The sequence below is a fragment of the Rhinatrema bivittatum genome, chromosome 8, assembly GCF_901001135.1.
Source record: "Rhinatrema bivittatum chromosome 8, aRhiBiv1.1, whole genome shotgun sequence".
Lineage (NCBI taxonomy): Eukaryota > Metazoa > Chordata > Amphibia > Gymnophiona > Rhinatrematidae > Rhinatrema > Rhinatrema bivittatum.
This window is the reverse complement of record NC_042622.1, coordinates 174,911,829-174,933,481: the sequence shown is the minus strand read 5'-3', so window position 1 is coordinate 174,933,481 and position 21,653 is coordinate 174,911,829. Positions and strand designations below refer to the sequence as shown.

Genomic DNA, 21,653 nt, shown 5'->3' with positions numbered 1-21,653 from the left:
ACCTAATTTCCACCCCCTTTCTACCCCCTCTCTCTACTTAAAACTTTCTCATCTCCCTTTCCTCCCATAAAGTGAATTTTATCAGGACAACATATTGTATATAAAAATTTGTTCCCAATCACGTGTATATATACCTCCTTTAATTGTGGATACCCTCCTATATATCAGAATCTCCCCCGCCCCCCCCCCCCGTTTAGATAACCTCTTTCACGTATCCCACTTTGCTAATTTCTACTTGTATAATCTAATCTGTTATTTGTATGTTCTTAATGTTCCTTATGTAATTATGCAATAATTGTAAAGCCTGTTGCTAAGTTCTGTTCTATGTAAACCAACGAGATGTTCCCAACGTTCGTCGGTATATAAAAGTTATTAAATAAATAAATAAAATCTTATTCAGTATTACACTATCTAGCAAATATATGGAGAGAGGAAATTACTAGAGACTCTGAAGGAGGATAGGTTTTATGTGTACAGCCTAGATATTGAAGAGGGCTGAGTGGGTTCTGCTGTGAGCTGCAGTTTATACATAGGATGATTTATTTATTTATTTATTTTTAACTCCTGTAGAGCATTTAGACCTGGGATAAGAGAAGCATCAAGCATGCTGATATATTGCATAATTTATGGAAGTGCGCTAACATACACAAGTTTTGGCAAGAGATTTGATCAATTTATCCTAAATGATCAATATCAAGCGTTCTCCAACTCCTGCTTTGTGTATATTGGGTTGAACCATGGAATTGCAGGAAAATAGTAAAAGTGAAGTCTATTTGTGCTTAAATCTCTCTCAGCGCAGGATGTGAAAAATAGGGATTACTGCACGGTGCAGTAAGTTTACCGCACTGTGCGATAATACCGAAGCAAGGTGGTAACACATTTCCATAAGCACGCCCCTTTTCCTTATCACGGGCATTATCAATGCGTTAGTAACACTTTTTGATGAATCTAGGGGAATATAGGAAAATTGGTTGTTACCTGCTAATTTTTGTTCCTGTAGAACCACGGATCAGTCCAGACCGTGGATTGAGCCTCCTGTCCAGCAGGTGGAGACAGACCAAAACTGTGAGGGTATCCTATATCAGGACAGAGCCGAGCCTACCCTACACCCCTTCAATATAAAAGTACTTTCAAAGCAGATATAACTTCCCAAAGATCAAGCAAGCAATAAGAAAAAACTAACAAATTGAACAAGTGAACAATTTTATTTTCATCTGGTAGATGCTTCCGGTGCCTTTAGTAATAGTAGAAAACAAATAAGATAATTGAAAAAACCTGTAGAAAAAGACAGAACATTCGAGCGGACGTATCAGATCTAGTACGGGCGGGTTTCTGGACTGATCCGTGGTACTACAGTAACAAAAATTAGCAGGTAAGAACCAATTTTCCTTTCCCTGTATGTACCCAGATCAGTCCAGACCGTGGGATGTACCAAAGCTTCCCTAAACAGGGTGGGACAGAGACAGTCCCGCTCGAAGAACCTGCCGCCCGAAGGAGCCAAAAACTGGAGCCTGTACATCCAGACGGTAATGAGCAAAAGTATGCAGGGATTTCCAAGTAGCTGCCCTATATATTTCCTGCAGAGAAACCGAGAAGTAGCATGAGACCGTAAGGAATGAGCTTTTAAGCCTTCTGGCACGGGCCAACCCTTACAGATGTAAGCCGACACAATGGCCTCCTTTAGCCAACGCACTATAGTGGCCTTGGAAGCCTTATTACCTTTATTTGGCCCACTCCACAGAACAAACAAGTGGTCAGAGATCCGGAACTCATTTGTAACCTGAAGGTTACGCAGCAAGACCCGTTTCACATCGAGGCGCTGCAGATCACCCCCAGCTGTATTTGCTACTTCTGACGAAGAAAAAACCAGAAGTTCCATGGACTGATTGACATGAAAAGAAGACACAACCTTTGGCAAGAAAGAGGTACCGTTTTAAGGGATACCCCTGAATCCAAGAAACGTAGGAAAGGCTCTCTGCGCACGACAACGCTTGGAGCTCTGAGATTCTTCTGGCTGAATAAATGGACACCAAAAAGACGGTTTTGAGAGTTAAATCCTTAAGCGTAACCCTCCTCAAAGGTTCAAAAGGAGCTTCGCAGAGAACCCGGGGAACCAAGTTAAGACTCCGTGAGGGACAAGTAACCCAGAGCAGAGATTCAAGTGCTTGGCTCCCTTGAGAAAATGGACGACATCTGGATGAGCCGCCACAGAGTAACCTTCAATGGTACCTAAGACAGTACCGAGAGCGGAGACTTGCACTCGCAAGGAACTGAACAACAACCCCTTGGCAAGACCGTTCTGGAGAAAAGAAAGGACCTAGGAAACCGGATCCTTACGAGCAGAGATACCAGAGGTGACACACACATTTTCAAAAACCTTCCATACTCTGACATAAGCAAGTGAGGTAGTCTGCTTCCTGGCCCGCAATAGAGTGGATATAACTTCTTCCTTATGTCCCTTCTTTCTCAATCTCCGCCGTTCAAAAGCCAGGCCGCTAGACAGAAGTGATCCGCCTGATCGAAAAATACAGGACCCTGCTGAAGAAGATGGGAAAGATGAGCGAGGCGTAGGGGACCATCCGTGGCTAGATTCACGAGGTCCGCAAACCACAGTCTGCGAGGCCATTCCAGAGCCACTAGAATGACAGGCCCGCAATGAAGCTCAATTCTTCGGAGTACTTTGCCCACTAACGGCCAGGGAGGGAACACGTACAGTAGAATGTCGTGGGGCCAGGGAAGGACCAGGGCGTCCACCCCTTCTGCGCAATGTTCCCGTCTGCAGCTGAAGAACAGAGGAGCTTTTGCATTGGTCATGGTGGCCATCAGATCCACCTATGGATGATCAGGTTCATCGCTGCACCTGACAATTCCCACTCGCCTGGGTCTAACCTCTGGTGACTGAGGAAATCCGCTTGAACGTTCTCCTTCCCCACAATATGGGACGCCGCTAAGCGCTCTAGGTGAAGTTCCACCCATGCGAAGAGCCTGCTGGCTTCCAGAGCGACTAGGCGACTCCTGGTGCCCCCTTGTCGATTGATTTAGGGCTACAGTGGTGGAATTATCAGACAGGACTTGCACCGCCTTGTGGAGGAGTAGGGGAAGGAAGGCCTTGAGAGCCAGTCGGACTGTTCGAGCTTCCAGTCGAATGATGTTTCAGCGAGATTGGGTCGGAGACCAATACTCCTGAGCAGACTGGGTCTGGCATACAGCTCCCCAGCCGGAGAGGCTGGCATCCGTTGTTACCATGATCCACTGCAGTGTGAGAAGGGACATCCCCTTCTGAAGATGGGCAGGTGATAGCCACCACTGCAGTTCTGCGACAGTAGACTCTGAGAGTGGCAGGGGCATCTGAAACTGTTCCGATACCGGTTTCCAGCAGGATAGCAAGGCTTTCTGTAACGGACGCATATGTGCAAAAGCCCAGGGGACCAGATCGATAGTGGAGGCCATGGACCCCAGAACCTGGAGATAATCCCAGGCCGTTAGCAGGGCAAGAGAGAGAAAATTGCGCACTTGGCCCCTGAGTTTGAGCGATCGGTCCTCCAGAAGAAACACCCTGCCTACTCGAATGTCGAATCGCGCCCCCAGGAATTCCAATGTCTGGGAGGGTTGAAGCTTGCTCTTGGGAAAGTTGATGACCCACCCCAGAGAGGTCAGACACGACAGGACCTTGCTGACCACCAGCTGGCAAAGCAGCTTTGATTTGGCCTGGATGAGCCAATCGTCCAGGTAAGGATGGACTAGGACTCCGTCTCTATGCAGGGTGGCAGCCACTACCACCATTACCTTAGTGAAGGTGCGCGGCGCCATGGCAAGACCGAAGGGGAGTGCTCGAAACTGAAAATGTTGGCCCAGTATCTTGAACCGAAGATACCGCTGGTGATCGCAGCGAATCGGGAGGCCTTCATCGGATCGAGCAAGGCCAAGAATTCTCCGGATCAAACTGCAGCTATCACCGCCCTCAAGGTTTCCATCCGAAAATGGGGAACCTTGAGAGCCCGGTTGACGCGCTCGAGATCCAAAATTGGACGAAAGGAGCCCTCCTTTTTGGGCACGACGAAGTAGATGGAATATTGGCCGGACCTTTGTTCTTCCACTGGGACTGGAACTATGGCCCCCAGATCCAGCAGCCTGCGCAGGGTTTGTTCGACTGCAGGCCTCTTTTGACTTCCGCAGGGGGAGATCAGGTGAAGATCCGGTAGGTCTCGAGCAAATTCTAACACGTAGCCTTTTTCTATCATCTCTAGGACCCACTGATCCGTTGTTATGATGGCCCATTCCTCGAGAAACTGGGACAGTCGTCCACCTAAGTCTCAAAACGGAGGAATGAGCCGGCCCCATCTCATTGAGAGGAGGACTTGGTGACCGAGTGTTGCTGGCTACTATCCCTGAAGGGCCGATGTCCCCGAAAGGAATGAGACCAGGATTGAGATTGGGAAGCATTACCCCTCGGGAACAAGCCCCTTGCCCTGGTGAAAAAACGGTGTTGCCCCTTAAATCTAGTGCGAGGGAGTAAGAAGGACTTAGACTGTTTCGGGTGGTCCTCCGGTAACTTATGAACCTTATTTTCTCCCAGGGATTTGATAAGTTGCTCTAGGTCCTCACCAAAAAGCAACTGGCCCTTGAAGGGAAGGGTTCCCAACTGCGCTTTGGAAGAGGCGTCCGCAGACCAATTTCTCAGCCAGAGGAGGCATCTGGCCAAGACCGCGAAGACCACTGCCTTAGCTTGCACTCGCAGAAGATCGTACAGGGTGTCTGCCCCATACGCAATCGCTCCCTCCAAGCGATCCGCTCCTTGCCTCTGCAGACAAGAGGTCTTGGGTGCTGAGTAATTATTGAACCCACCTGAAGCTTGTCCGCTGCATGAGACTGCCGCAGTTTGTCGCCCAAACTCCCAAGGACAGGACCTCAAATATGCATTTGAGATAAAATTCCAACTTGAGGTCCTGGACATCCTTTAGGAGCTGTAGCCCCAACCACCGGGATGGTGGTTTGTTTGGTAACCGCCTGACAAAGGAATCTACCTTGGGCATCTTAAGTAGATTCAAGTAGTCCTCAGGAAGGGGGTAGAGCTTGTCCATAGCCCTCCCCACTCGGAGTCCCACCTCAGGGGACTCCCATTCCCTAAGGAGCATCAGCTTATGCATAGGGTGAAAAGGAAAAGTACATGGAAGAGCCCTAAGTCCTGCCAGGACCGGGTCCCATGTTGGCAAGCACTGGGGCTGTAACCGTATCTGCCGGGGGCAACTCAATTCCCAGTTCCTGCAAAATAAAGGGAATGAGTGGTTCTAGTTCCTCCTTTTGAAATAAGCATAGCACCTGAGGATTGTCCCCCTTGAGGGGGGGGTTAGGAAGCAGCAGGTCAACATGTGGATCTGGAATTGGGACTGGCGGCGGCAGGACCCCCGGGACCACCCTGAGCCCTGACCCGCCGGCGCCTTTGGAGGTTGCGGAGGAGAAACTCGTGGGTTTTTTGGTGGGGGGGGGGGGTGTCCAGGGATGGATCTTCCTCCTGCTGTAAGCTGGCTAAATAGGACTTGTGCATAAGAAGCACAAACTCCGTGGAGAAACAAGAGTTAGACTTCCCGGGGGGGGGGGGGGGGCTCAAATCCGGAGGAGAAACTAAAAAATAAAAGGCTCACCTTCCTCCTGCACATCCGATTCTGCACTTGAGCCTGCTTACAAGATGGCCGCCGTTCCTGTGGTTTTCTGGGCCGGGAACGGCCTGGCCACGCGGTGGGGAACTTGCCCCCAGGTCGCTGAGGGTGAGGGGACTGATGAGGGACCCTCCCCACCTGGTAGGCACCCTGAACAGAGGCCTCCATGGGAAAAACATGTGGTAGACTCTCCACATGCTTTACAGGCGCTGGAACGGGGCATCAGCGCTTAAGAAAAGAAAAAAAAAAATCGCTAAAAAAGTAAAAACAGCTGAGCTGTGCAGGGTTGAAGTTGGTCAGCGGAGGCAGCACTGAACTCTGCACACTGCCGGAGCTGTCCACAGTTCTTAAAAAGTAACAAATACAGCCCTGCTTGTACCTTTTTTTTTTTTTTTTTTTAACTGCTCAGCTAAGCCAGGGGAAAAACACTCCCTGAGAGGGTACTGTTTTACAGTGGACAGTTAGATAATAGGGGAGGGACTGGACCACCAGTATTACCCCAGATGGTCACCGGGAAAAAGGAGTCTAGGATGGGCAAGGCCCCCCCCCCCACAGGCTCACATCAGTGTGAAGAGACCGAACTGTCTCTGTGAGGAAAAAAAGGGAGAAAACTTTCCAAGTCCTCTTTTTTTTTTTTTAAACAAGAATTTAATACTTTCTTGATCCAGACCAAAAGTAAAGAAAATCCCCTCAGGGAAACTAAGGGAAGAAGAAGAAGGGAAACCGTAGGTTCAACTGCCTGCACCTACTGGAGACAGATGAATACTGAAGGGGTGTAGGGTAGGCTCTGTCCTGATATAGGATACCCTCACAGTTTTGGTCTGTCTCCACCTGCTGGACAGGAGGCTCAACCCGCGGTCTGGACTGAGCCGGGTACGTACAGGGAATAGGAATTATTAGGAAGGGAATGGCAAATATAATGGTGGATGTCATAATGTCTCTGTATTGCTCCATAGTGAGACTGCATCTTGAATACTGTGTACAATTCTGGTCGCTGCATCTAAAAAAAATATATAGTTGCATCGTAGAAAATGCAGAGAAGGGCAACCAAAATAATAAGGGGCATGGAATGGCTGCCCTATGAGGAAAGGCTAAAGAAGTTAGGGCTGTTCAGTTTGGAGAAGACGACTGAGGGGGGGATATGATAAAAGTCTACAAAATCATGAAAGAACTTGGAACAGGTTAATGTAAATCTGTTATTTACTCTCTCAGATAATAGAAGGACCAGGGGGCACTCCATGAAGTTAGAAAATAGCTCATTTAAAACAAACTAGAGAAAATTCTTTTTCACTCAACATATAGTTAAGCTCTGGAATTCATTGCCAGAGGATGTGGTTACAGCAGTTAGTGTAACTGGGTTTAAAAAAAGATTTGGATAAGTTCCTAGAGAAGTCCACAAACTGCTATTAAACATTAAGGAATAGTAGCTTGGGATCTATTTAATGTTTGGGTACTTGTGACTTGGATTGGCCACTGTTGACCCGGGATACTGGGCTTGATGGACCCTTGGGTCTGACCCAGTATGGCATCTCTTATGTAGAGCCTCGGCACTTAGGCAATTCAGAAATGCCTATTACAGATAAAGAAAGAGGCACTCAGATATGGAAAAGCTCGTGGAAGGTATGCTCTGATTGGAACTCATTGGGGGTAGGTGTGGCATGGGGGAAAATAAACCTAAAAACCACATAATTCAGCAACCTGGTTTTTCCTCATTCATTTTCCAATTCTTGTGTCTTAACCAACATAGTAAAATAGTAATGACAGCAGAAAAGGACCAAATGGTCCATCCAGTCTACCCAGCTAGCTTCTTATAGTAGCAACTGCCCCCCCCCCCCCCAATGCAGTTATTCTCAAGCCTTATGAAAACCTGTAAAAATTTACTACAAGCAATATTTTTACTGGGTGACCAGCCTTCCTGAAAATTCAGACAGTGTGCTGATGTGTTTTGCTTATTGACTTGGCCTTAGAAGCAATCCTGTCATTTTTCACTTATGTCTGCATATCAGTACCCCAGACTGTAAAAGTCAGGGCCCGTGTTCATTGTCATCTGAATCCAATTCCTCTTCCCCCACCCCACCCCACCCCCTACCGCTGTCAAAGCAGGGAATGATGTTGTAGTTGTGTCAAAAGCATCAAGGCTTATTGGTTAAGGGTAAAAGTCCCTTGCTTTCATTTACAGGTAATAATTGCTGCTCCATGCAGGTTACCCCTTTGCTTATCAGTTCCCCTGACCATAAATGTCAGGGCCCTCGTGGGTTGTTATCTGAATCCAACTCCCCTTTTCCCCTTGCCGTTGAAGCAGAAAGCAATGTTGGAGTTCAAAGGTATCAAGGTTCATTGGTTAAGTGTAGTAACGACACACCAGCAAGTTACCCCCATGCCCACTTTTGTTTCTTTTCCATCTTCTAGCCCAGCGATTCTCAACCAGTGTGTCGCGACACACCAGTATGTCGCAAAGCACCAGCAGGTGTGTCGCGGCTCCCGGTGTCCCACTGCCCCAGTTGTGCTTCTCTTCTCCCGAGGGGCAGACTAGCCTATTGGGGAATTGGTCATCCTCCAGTGGGCCGATGCAGTTGGTTGCGGAGGGACGCTGTGTCCGCCACCAGAGGCCAAGTCGGCAGCGGCTGAAGAGCGGGGGTCAGGCTTAGTGGGCCAAACAATGAGAAGAGGCTCCACGTGAGAGAGGAAACTTGCTTGTGTGCGCGAATGGCGGCTTTGTGCGGGTGTCGTAGAATGAGAGACTGGTCAGGGAGGTGACTGGCATCTGTGACTGATTGTGGGCCCTAAGGAAGAGGACCATGAGGATAGAGCTCAGCAGCCACTGCTGCTTCTGGTGAGTGCTACTGGCCTGCAAGGAAAAGGAGAAGGAGAGTTGCTGGAGAGGTTAAGTACAGGTGGCTTTTTAATATTTATTGGTTGACTGCCATTTTAATTATTGGGTATTATATGATGTCTGCTGTTTTGAAATATTTTGATATTTGGACAGTTTTTAATAATTTTTATGAGTTTTCAATTGTTGGATGTTATTCTATTCATCTGCTGTTTTGTAACATTTATTAGGATAGTTTTACAATTATTTGTGTGTGTGGATCTCTAGCAGTTTGGCTTATTCTGTTTTCCTAATAGGAAGTGTATTACTGTTTAGGGCCTGGTTTAATAGTTGTTGTGTGGCCTTTTCATAGGTAGGGTTGTTACTGTTTGAGTGTGTTCCATAATACAGGTGTAACTTTGTGTGGATTAGTTTGTGTGCATTATTGCAGATCCTGGGACTATGTTAGGTGCTATATTTCTCTATGTCTCCAGGTTTGCATTGCATGCAAAGTGGCTTTTTTGGGTTTCCATTCCAGTTTCTATCTCCATATTTATAATTTGTGGTCTTTCTGTACTTGGTGAAGGTCAGTTCTGTGTGTGTGACCAGGGAGAGATATTTTATTAGCATGTACACATTTGTATCATTCTTATTTGTTGTGTTTTCTCAATAGGACATGCATTGATGGTAAATTACTGTCTTTTCATATGGAGGGCTATTGTGCCTGGTAGTAGAGGGAGTTTTGCTTTTACAGAGATATAATCAGAACCAGAATATCTTTGTGTGGTGAGTTGTATGGGTAGTGCCTTAGTTCTGATTTGCACCCATTGTTGGGGGTCAAGGGGGTTCCTGAGGATGCAGAGTGTATGTTTACATTTAGCCCCATGACTGTCACATGTTCAGTGTGTCATACATGTGAGAACCATCCGTCAGGTGTGTCCCTTTAGGGATCTAGTGTTTATCCCACACTCCTTTGAATTCTTTATTTCCAAATTTTTATAGACCGTTCATCCAGTACATGACTGACCAAAACGATGTACAGCAAATCAAAATCATACAAAAGCTACTACCGATTGGATGGTTTAGTGAGGTCCTTGGATCGGCCCCGCCGGGGTCGGCGATGGCCCTGGCAGAGCGCAGAGAAGACGATCAAACTTGACTATCTAGAGGAAGTAAAAGTCGTAACAAGGTTTCCGTAGGTGAACCTGCGGAAGGATCATTACAGGTGCCCCAGGGTTTAAAAAAAGGGGTGGGAGAAGCACGAACACCCCCCCCACCACCCCCATGTGTCCGCGAAAAGAGCGGCTCGGGCCTCGGACACAAGTACGTTGTGCGCCCGGCTCGTCTCTGTGTGCACGGCTCGGTTAGGCAGACAGAATGGCGATCGATGGGAAATGGCGTCTGTGACCACGTGAGCAGTCTCCACGTGGGAGGACCCTCATATCGGATCGGAGTCTAGCCTGGACGGGGCTGATTAACCCGATAACATAGACCCCGACTGACGATCTGTGTGGCTTTCCGAACCTCTGAGACTGGAGACTTTTAGAAAGTTTTCTACCTTACCTTGTCTCGGCGTTTCCCGGGTTTCATTTCGGGCGGTCTCCGGCTGCGGGGGGAGAGGGAAAGTATCTTCACCGCTGCGCTCGGTGTTGTACCCGCTGCCTCTCAGCCTCTCCCATTGCCGGGGGCTAAGTCCACGCCGGGAACCGGCTGCCGGACCGAGGCATACCTCTGAGGGATCTCGGAAATCACCTCAGGAATTCTCGACTGGGGGAGGGACCCGTAGGTATCACCGCAGGAGAGCGGGGCTCGTCTGTAGAGGTAAGTTTTCTTCTTGTTTGGAATTTTCTTTGGTTTGAATACTCCAACGCTGTGCAAGCATGTATAGAGTCCCGAACTACTATGGAGACGGAAAATACTGAAGAGCAGAGCTTCCTGCAGGGGTATATGTACTAGGGCTGACGACAGATTGAAATCTGACTCCATCTCCAACTGCTATCAGGAGCACACTATACCCATTGGTCCTGAGTCCATCTGCTACACACTAGGAAGTAATGCTTATCTGCAGGTGCTCCTGCTTTCCCCTCTGCTGGCCCTCGTCTGCAACAGAAACTGCACAGGACCCTGCAGTCTTGTCAGACTTGTTGGCTCCGCATAGTTCCAACTGCAGAGGGAAGCTGGCACAGGAGGAAGCAGCAGCACGAGGCAAGCCTGCTCACAGATTTCCTACTGTTCTAAGACATGGGGAGGGAAGGGGCAGGGGCAGTTGAATATGCCTCCGGATGTGAGGGAGGAGGGAATGGAAGGTGAAATTGACTGCTTTTGTCTTCACCACTTCCTCCAGAAGGGCATTCCAGGATTCTGCCACCCTCTCCGTGAAGAAATATTTCCTGAGTTGTTCCTTCATGGAGTTTCATTTCATAACCCCTAGTTCTACTGATTTCCTTCTAATGGAAAAGGTTCAAAGTTCGTGCATTAGTGAAACTTTTCAGGTATCTGAAGATCTGTATCATGTCTCCCCTGCACCTCCTCTCTTCCAGGGAATACATATTCAGATCCTTCAGCCTCTCTTCATAAGTCTTCCATACTGACCCCAAACCATTTTGGTCGCCCTTCTCTGGACCGCCTCCATCCCGTCACTATTCCTTTTGAGATATGGGCTCCAGAACTGAACACAGTACTCCAGGTGAGGCCTCACCAAGGACCTGTACAAGGGGATTATCACTTTCCTTTTCTTACTAGATATTCCTCTCTCTATGCAGCCCAGCATTCTTCTGGCTTTAGCTATCGCCTTGTCGCATTGCTCTGCTGCCATCCGATTGCCAGACACTATCATTCCAAGACCCCTCTCTTCTGGTCCATGTACATCAGTCTTTCACCCCCAACACATATCGCTCTTTTGGATTTCGGCAGCCCAAATGCATGACTCTGCACTTCTTGGCACTGAATCCCAGCTGCAAAATTTTCAACCACTCTTCAAGCTTTCTTAAATCATTTTTCATTCTCTCTATTCTTTCAGGCGTGTCCACTCTGTTGCAGTATTATCCACAAATAGACAAATTTTACTTTCTATCCCTTCTGCAATGTTGCTCACAAAGATATTGAACAGAGCCCATTCCGATACCTATCCTTGTGGCACTCCACTTAACATGGTTTTCTCTTCAGAGCAGGCTCCATTTACCATTACCTTCTGTCTCCTGTCACTTAACCTGTTTGTAATCCACTCCACCGCCTTGGCACCAACTCCCAAGCTTCTCATTTTATTCCTAAGCCTCCTATGCAGGACCGTATCAAAAGCTTTGCTTAAATAAATCACATTCAGCACTCTTCCTCAATCCAATTCTCTAGTCACCCAATAAAAGAAAAAAAAAAAAATCAGATTTGACTGACAGGACTTTCCTCTGGTGAATCCATGCTGCCTTGGATCCAGCAACTTACTGGATTGCAGATAATTCACTATTTTTTTTTTTTCAGTAGAGTCTCCATTAATTTTTCTACCTCTGAGGTGAGGCTAACCAGCCTGCAGTTTCCAGCCTCCTTTCTGCTACCACTCTTGTGAAGCAGGACCACAAAACCTGTTGTTCCTAAACACTAAAAACACAGAACATGGCTAAGAGATGCAGCAATGATTTTCTGTCATTTTTTTTCAGTCTACATACTATGCTGCTATGTTTGCTCACAATAGCAGCAGCTCATTTTCTGTGAAACTGAAAAGCAGTCAGTTTCCCTGCCAAGTGCTTCAGCTCTGCTTCCTCTGCACTACAACAAAGTTCTCTTAAGGCTTTTAGTAGACTCAGTCCTTTGAGTTGCTCAAACCTGAAATTGGATAGAGAGATTATTTTCATTTCCTACCTTACTGCACTTAGTAACAGGGGATTAATGCAGATCAAATTAAACCCAGAGCTGCAGAACAGCTTCCCTTGCCCTAGCCTTTCCCACCTCCTACTTTTGTCAATGAAATGCAAAACACAAGGTATCTCTGTATCAGCAGCTGAGGTGGCACATGTGGTCCTCTGCACTTTGACCTTACAGTGGGAGAGACATGCATGACCCCGATGGTTTGACACGGAAGCAGCGAGTTCTTGACATATGCTGGAACTAGCAGTTAAGCGTCAGAGATCTCGGCACCTGTACACAAAGGATGAATACTCATCCATTCAAGTTTAGTACTTTTCTTTCTGATAATGTGAGAATCATTTACTTCCTCTCGGATCTGAATGGTTACATCCACAAAAAGAAGACTTAACAGACATGTACTAAACCAAACAGCATTCCGGCACATTAATAAAAACATGCGAGAGCTGGAGAATGTTTTACACTGAACAGTAGTCCTTCCATAACCAAAGTGCTCCAGGCAATGTTGGGGCAAACAAGCATGCTTCAGACAACAGTGTAAAACCAGATCTTTAGATTAAGGTCTCCAGCACACTCCTATCAAGTTACCAAGTCAGCTAGTTACACACTTCATTAGAGGTTCTTTGGACACGTCTAGCAAAAAAAAGAAAAAATCCTTCCTTTGCAAGTCAACTCATTCAGCCCTTACACTAACTGCTTGGGTGGAAGAAACAAGAAATCCCTTACTCCCTGAAGAACTGTGTCAGTCCTGTTGCATCATTAAGCTATCCTGAAGATAAACTATTAACAATCATAAAATATGTTGCAGACAAAGAAAATAACCCCAAGTCTTCTAAAAGAGTAATTCAGCTGTCACATAAACCTGCTCAACTCTTCTGCACACCAGGACGCCATCCCATGCAAACTCATCAGCTGTACCGAATACCGTAATAACAAGGCTAACTCAGGAAAGCTTTCAAGAGGAGAACTGGCAAATTGTCTTATTCTACCACCAGAGCAATGCAGGAAACAAGGTTTAAACAGGGAAAGAGTGGAAGAATAGCATTGTTTGTAGAGAATTAAGAATGTTCCATCCTAGCGAGAAGTTAGCAATTCTTTAAAAAAAAACAAAAAAAACTAAAATCTTGAGGAAATAAGCAAGGCAGACGTGTGAAATGATCTACCTAGAGTAGGGCTAAATGGTCAGTCTTCTCAATGGAGAAAGGTGAATAATGGAATGCCCCAGGGATCTCTACTCGGACCACTGCTTTTTAATATATTTATAAAATGACAGAGATGGAAAAAACAAGTAAGGTGATCAAACTTGCTGAGGATACAAAATTATTCAAAGTTGCTAAACCACAAACGATTGTGAAAAATTACCAAAAGACTTTGTGAGACTTGGCATGCAAATGAAATTTAAATGTGGACAAGTGCAAAGTGAGGCACTTAGGAAAGAGTAACCCAAATTATAAACTACACAATGCAAGGATCCACATTGGGAGTCCCCTTCCAGGAAAAGGACCAAGGCATCATCGTGGATAATATGTTGAAATCCTCTGCTCACTGTGCGGCAGCGACCACAAAAGCAAATAGAATGCTAGAAATTATTAGAAAGGAATGGAGAATAAAAAAAGAAAAATATCATAATGTCCATGGTGCAACCACACCTCGAGTATTACGCACAATTCACATCTCAAAAAAGATATAGCAGAATTAGAAAGTGCAGAGAAGGGCAACCAAAATGATAAAGGGGATGGAACAATTTCTGTATGAGGAAAGACTAAAGAGGTTAGGACTATTCAGTTTGAAGAAGAGACAGCTATGAGGAGATATGGTAAAGCTCTATAAAACCAGATCCGGGTACATACAGGGAATGAGCAGAGTGGAATGGGTATTTGCAAATTGGCTGCTTATTCTTCCAAAAAGTACAAAGACTAAGGGACATGCAATGAAGTCATGAGGTAATATATTTAAGACATGAGAAAACGTTTTTACTCCATGCATAATTAAAAGCTGGAATTCATTGCCAAAGGATATAGTAAAAGCTGTTCACGTAGCTGGGTTTAAAAAAGAAGGTTTGGACAAACTCCTGGAAGAACAGTCCATAAACCATTATTAAGGTGGACTTGGGGAAATCCACTGCTTATCCCTGGGATACGAGCATGGAATTTATCAGCCTTTTGGGATACTTGTGACGTGGATTGGAAACAGGATACTGATCTTGATGGACCTTTGGTCTGACAAAATGGAAAATCTTATTTTGATTAAATTTTATATATAAAAAAAAAAATCCTCCCCCACAGTGATATTAAAGCTCAGTCATTTTTTTTTTAAGATCTTCATGCTAGGCTAACCGCCTTCATTCGCTTTTTAAATAATCATTGGTCCATGTCCATTAATTACTTTGTACTAAAGAAAATCTTTAAAGCAAAATCATGATTTTTATATGCAAGAAACATTTGCTGTAAAAAAAATATTCTTTAGTACATAGTAATAGGTAGACACAGCGCAACGATTATTTAAAAAGCGAATAAAGGCAGTTAGCCTAGTATGAAGGTCTGAAGAAATTGACTGAGCTTTCATATCACTGTGGGGGAGGAAGGTTTTTGTTTTGCTATGCATGAGGTACTTGTTCCTCCAGGTATGACATATATAACAATCGCCTGCATTTTATAAACACACACTTTTTTCTGTTCTTAAAAATGGAGACATTTTTAGCATGAATCTTGCTGCATTGTATCAAAATTTCCAAGTACTCGGTGGAAGCACTCATTCGGCAGCATTTTATAGAAAGCAGAGTTTGTGGATTTCCTTCCATTTTTGGATGCCTTCATGCCAACAAACTCAAATCAACGTGTGGGAGTCCATGCCTCTGTTTAGCTTTAGCTTGGACAGGGCATGTGGATGGGCCACATGGTCCTAGCTAGGTTTCTATACTGCTAAAGAAATGTCTTACTGTGCCCTTAAACTTATTATTTTCACAGGGTTGAACATCATAAGCATTTCAGGGCATATCTCAGACACTTGTGTTGTATAAGAGCTTGCATGCATCATTTGTTTTCTGAAGCTGCGTTAAACAGGGCAAGGAATTCAGAAGCCTGGTTTTACCTGCCAAGCGAGTCCAAAAACACACATTTTCTGCAGACTGTACGCATAAATTAGGCACTATCTTCATTCATTCTGAATTGATTTTGCTGTGGACATGTAGAAGTATGTCGTGCTTTCCTCCATGTCAAACATCGATAATACTCCAGCACTTATTATTTTCAGTCACAAGTATAACATGTAATCAGTGAAAATGACTTTAGTTCTAGTGGATAATGCTGCACTTACCAAATACAACAGAAAGGTATGAAGGCCCGTCCCGAGTCCAACAGAGGACAGAATTCCTAAGCCTACCCAGTAGGCACACCATAAAAACTTTCTTTCCATGTACTGCACATACTGAAAAATAAAATCATTATGACAAGGTCAGAGAAAGTGCAGTGTCTCGTTCTAAGTTAGGAGTAGCACAAAATACTGGATATTATGGGGGCAATTCAGAAGGTTTTCCTTGGGTAAATGGGTGTTTACTCACAGAAAAACACCTTCCGAAAATTGTAAACAAACCCCCACAGTGTGAAGTCCCCATGCGTACTTTACTCTGTGTACTCTGCACCTGCAAAGTACATGGGATAAAGAATCCCCGCAGTGCCAGCTTGCTTCCTACCCACACGGTTTAATTATTGCCTTCTACAGAGGTAATTCTGAGTAACCCAAGCAGGCACAAGGTTCACAAGGACCTGCAGAGTTTCCCTTTTAAAGTCAGCTACAGTAGGTGGGTACAAAAGTACTCATGGATCTTGCACCTGCTATTGCGTGTTTGAAAACATCAAATCCCCTCTAACTTCTCTGCCCTGGAATGGATATTTTTTTTGAACAGCTTAAAAAAAAAAAGAAAAAAGAAAATCCAATCTGCCTAATGAAACCCTCCTGGGAAGAGAGCAGTTTTCACTCCAGAAGTTCTAGTCAGCTGTTTAACTACCCGGAATTGTGCTCTCTATGTACCCCAGGCCATAATTCCAGCAGTCTAAACACCTCTCACATGCAGTTTTCCTCCAAAGGCAGAAAAATGGGCAAGTACATCTGGCCCAAAATCCGTTATGCTGAAAGAAGACCCTCGTAGGTGTTTTTACACAGGAAACATTTTAAACAGGAGCTTTGGCTTCATTGCAATCTTTTTTTTTTTTGTTGTTGCAGTTATTTTGTTTTGTTATTTGCACACATAAAACATGCATGAAAGTCTTGCATGCATAAAATCAACTTTTACGTGCACAAACAATTTGCAGACATAAAGTAAGGAAACACAATAAAGGCACATTCCTTATTTGTTAGGAAGGTTACTTTGATGGCCTTTGTGACACTGTTGAATACTTGAGGCTTTGAAACGGAGGGAGAATGATTCATTCCATACCTGTTGATGTGCACCTTCAATATAATACGCAGCTGTAAGCACTGCAAGCAGCAGCAAAAGAGACACCACGATCCTACGACGATGCCATAATCTTAGGAAGAAAAAAAAATAGAGTCTCATGTATTCCAAAAATAGACAAGTCACAAAGGAACAAACGTAGAAACTCACTAACATGGAATTGTTTCAACAGAACACTATGAGGAGGGAAAAAGAAAATTCTCTCTTAAAATACCAGTAGGCTAATAAAAAAATTCTACTTAGATTAAAACATTTCCAAGTCATCTATCTTTGAAATGATGGCATTCCAGAAAAAATTAAAATTTGCCAACTTCTGGTCTTTATAGAAAGGTGGTTATAATCTGGAGCATCCAACAAATGGTCTTAAATCACCAAGAATGAGTCACTGTATTCTTACATGCAGATAATTTGAATTTAATATGGAGATTTCTATTCCGCTTTCCAAAATCAATGGCTCTAACCCAGTAAAATGAGCAGCATTTAATTCAGTCCAAAAATACCCAAAATTCTAAAAAATAAAATGGAAAGTTACCTTCAAGCAATAACACTTGTACCTATAAAATTCACAAATGACCATGACTTCAATTCAAACCCCTCCTAAGCTAACTAAAATACAAAGATTGGAAAAGAATAAAATCAAAGAAAGCCACACTTATCTGATAAAGCCTAAACGGGACCTCCCACCAAGCCTCCACTATTAATCAGACCTTGAAGACCATACAAGACTGCTTTAATTAAGGACCCCACTGCGAAACAAATTTACTGGGCCCAGCAGCATAGCCAATTACCTACGCCAGATCTGGGGGGAGCGAGACCTAGTCTGGATTTTTAGAGAAGAGAACCTCATGGGATGTCTAATAAAATTTACTGATGAGACATTAATGAGCTAAGGGAATGGTGCTGTTTAATTTTATCTTTTAAATATTTAGGGCCAATTTCTGCCAAACTGCAAAAAAATCAAATTTAGAGTTTTAATTGAATTTATACAGACACAGGCAGCCAATGCAAAGACTTCAGGAGCAGCCTCTCGCTCTCTTCTCAGGGGCTGCCAGGACAGGGCCGGATTTAAGATTGTGGCACCCATGACAGTGATAAAATGCTTAGGAAGTCATCAATTCTGCCAAACTCCTAGGAACCCTTTACCACCTGCCTCCCACCTTTCCCTAGCAAATACCCCAGAGTTGTAAGAGATGAGTGAATGGTGGGAGTCTGTGTGCAGTGTACTCCCTCAGGCCAGTGCAAGGGCATTAGGTGCCAAGGCGAACCCTACAGTCCTGCCCCAACTCCTGACCCCCCCCCCTCAAACACTAATAAAAATAATGCATTTATTTTACAATTTCATATTAATCACTTCCCTAACCCAGAAAGGGAAAATTTACATGAAACGGGACATTCAAAATGTACCTTTTCAAGATAAAAAAACAACCCCAACCACACAACATATATATTATATTTATATGCACTGCTGTGGTGCCAACCAGAAAACCCTGCAAAATAAAGACTCCCGAACCATATGGTATTAGGCCTATAGTAAAGCATGTTGGGTTTGGCCTTGACCTTCAGAAAGTCGAGTAAACCGAATTACAATATAGTAAGTGTTCCATTCCAAATCAGAACTAAGTGCCAGCACTCAAACAGTAACAATGCTACCTAAGAAGAGGCCGCGCTGCAATTATTACACCAGGCCCTAAAATACCAGTATACCACCTCTTAGGAAACAGATTAAGCCAGGCTACTATAGATCCCTACACAGAAACCACATGCCAGCAGAATACCTCACCTTAGTCACACATGCAGAACATCCACCCTCAAATACAAACTATACAGACCATAAAAGTATAAACAAACACAAACGCGTGGACAAAAACTGAGCTGGAAATCACAAGTCAGACCCTGTATGAAGTACAACAATGGAAAAACAGAAACAAGCATTCCTCATAAAACAAAATCAAGAAAGAGAAAACATCAACAACAGTAAACCATACCAATAAAAAGAATCTCATAAGAGATAACACAGATTATCGGATACATTTTTTTTTAATTTCCCAAAAAACAATAACATTTCAAAAACAGCAATACCACCCAATAATCAAAGTATACATGATAGAATTCCCACTCTCCATATCTGGGAACGGCTGATTTCCAGTCACACCGAGATTGTTGTGGATTGGGAGGGAGGGAGGGGGAGGGGGTGGGGAAGGGGACACAAACTCTTCTCACACACACACATAAGTTCTCTCTCTGTCAGACACGCGCACTCTCCCCCTCTCCATTCTCTTAGCCACTCACTCCCTTTACCTCTTACACACTCCCCTTCCCTTTCTTCGTTTTTGACTCACCCCCTCCTCTTTTCTTCCATTTATCATTAATCACTTACCGTCCCACTCACCTTTTCCCTCTCAATCCCTCTCCTTCCCTCCCTTGTAACTCACACCTTTCCCTCCTTTTTGAGTCAATCCCCCCACCCCTTTTTCTCTCTCTCTCTCTCTTACTGGCAAATCTCCATTAGGAGCAGCCATGTGGGTCTTCTTGCTGGAGGGGAGAGGAAACCCCACCAGCGTCATTCTTCTGCACCACCGCAGGTCTTCCTGCTGGCAGGGTGGAGGAACCCCGCTGGCATGAGAATTTAAAAGACACAGTGATGCATTGCTGCAGGGGGGGGGGGGGGGTGTGAAGAGATCAATCAATGCCATTCCCAAAACTTTGCTACCTCATCCTGCCTCATTATAGAGCTGCCCCTGCATAAAAATGATCAGTCTGCCAGCCTCTCTGTTCCAGGTCACCTTCCTCTCAGTCACTGGCTCATAAGTGGGCTCCCTTTTGGGGGGTAGAGGGGGAGGAGAGTTAGGAGAAAGCAGCTGAAAATTCAACTGTTCATTAGCTGGTTCAGTAACAGAACCAGTTTGCATTGCCCCAGTCCCAGGTTTTCTTTTCACACAAGTTTAAATTAGCACTGCCTCCTGGATACGAACCTTCCCAAAGCAGAAGCGAAACATTTGCTTTATAAATGCAGCGTTACGTGTGCCTTAATACTGCAGCTTCAAAGCAACGCAGAGTTATTCCGGCGTGTCGACATTAGAGAAAACAGAACCTCTGCTTCAGTCTACATCCCAGTGCAACCGACTTCCAGGAGTCCATTTGTCTCCCTTCCCCACACACAATAAAACCAGTACTGCCTAATCTGGCTCTGCAGTGTGCTTTAAAGGGTTAAACAAAAACTGATCAGGTAGGGCGCATTCCCAAGTCATAATTCTACCACAAAACACAAAAAAAAAACCCAAACACACCCTCAAATACTTTGCTGCACTCCATATTCACAGCATTCAAAAATGTCTGGGTATCAAAAGGATATCCAATTGCAGCAATATTTTACAAGCCTAGCTAAGATGCTGTTCAGAAACGCAGCCTGCTTACAACAGTAAAAGGCACGGCTGTGAAAGTTAGCTTCCTGTGGGTATGCAGCAACCCAGATACTGAAGGTTTCTGATCATTAACTGCAAACCACTGCGTAAAGCAGGAAATTTGCTTGTCCTTTATGGAGGTAAAAATGGTTTCTGTGATACTCACTCTCCCAGAGGAAGGAGAAGGAACAATTTTCTGTCAGCAATATCATTTTTTTTTAAATAGATTACAAATCAATCCAAAAGGAATTTAAAATCAACTGCTCAGTGATAAAGTGGATCAAAACTGGCTTCCATTTTCAGAAGGGGTAGGCCTGCGCCTAGAACAAAGTATCCAGGGCCCAACATTTTGGAAGGGGAGAGTTTGTGTAAACAGATTTCTGGGGGCTATTTGCAGCAACCCGGGTCTTACTATCAAGCTAACTTACACTTTTTAATCATAAACACTTACCCAGCAGCAAGTCAGACATCCTCTGGCAGTCTGAACTGGCCCCAGCAGTAAAGTGCATGTTAGTGGGAGCACATAAGCCAAATATCACCAAGTATTCACGTTTGGAAATTTCTAATAAAACCCAAAGCTCTGAGAGCAGGGCTACTATTCCTCTAAAAACAAGTTTTCCCCCCAAACAGGTCTGCTTTCCAGGACAACTGAAAAAATGCCAATTCTTAATCTTTTCATAGATAAAAAATATGCATGAATACTCTGTGCAAAAAGCAGGCCTGGCTAATGTCCTCAAGGCCAGTTTGGTAAAAGACAGTTCCTCTGCCCATACTGCGACAAACGAGGTCTTGGAACGCTCCGCTAGTAAAAGCTATAACTGAAGAAAGTGGTCCACAGCTCAGGTCACGATTTGTTTGTTTTTCTATCTATCAGTCAGCCCTATGGGTCAAATAAGCTCTGCTACAGTAACAAACTGGCAGCTAAAGGGATGCCATACTTTTCTGAACTGTTAAACGCTGTCCATGCAATACACAGAATGAAAACAGAGGATACGAAATGTAAACCCAGATTCCTCAAAATGCATTCTCAGTCCTATTTCCACTACTGTAGGAAACAGCTTAGAACAAAGTTACTATACATAGTTAATCAAATTAGGATATTTCCGTCACTGCACAAAGGCTCTCTCCCCCATATACTGGATCACCAATGTTTTCTATCCTGGGACAGAGGAGGTGAATCGCTCTGAGCTTGTATGCATCCTAGACTTGATGGGTCATGGCAAATTCTCAGATCCTATTTACAGCCTCTATTAATCACGCTCAGTGGGTGAAAACTAAACCAGTTGAAAAAATGACAGTCTATCCTTGTAGGCTGCAAGTTATTTCACAGCTTGCAAACTGTTTCTAAAGAGAGAAGCTACACGTACGTTATGTTCTGATAAAGAACGCGGCGAGTCCTTTCAGAAGTGGCAGCAGCATTAGTAAGAGCTCCACATATCCTGAACCCTGCCCTGATAAAGATTTGCCGAGTATGACTT

At 44.6% G+C, this 21,653-nt stretch overlaps 1 protein-coding gene across 2 annotated transcripts in view; it reads right to left on the bottom strand.

Annotated features, from left to right (window-relative positions):
- Window positions 1-21,653, bottom strand: part of VMP1 (vacuole membrane protein 1) — a 188,373-nt gene that overhangs the window by 142,452 nt on the left and 24,268 nt on the right. For both annotated transcript variants that reach the window (XM_029611543.1, XM_029611542.1), the window contains 2 exons: window positions 16,757-16,847; window positions 15,637-15,747 (listed from right to left, as the gene is read on the bottom strand). In XM_029611543.1, the coding sequence (XP_029467403.1) occupies window positions 15,637-15,747; window positions 16,757-16,847 (202 nt within the window). The remainder of the gene's footprint in view (window positions 1-15,636; window positions 15,748-16,756; window positions 16,848-21,653) is intronic.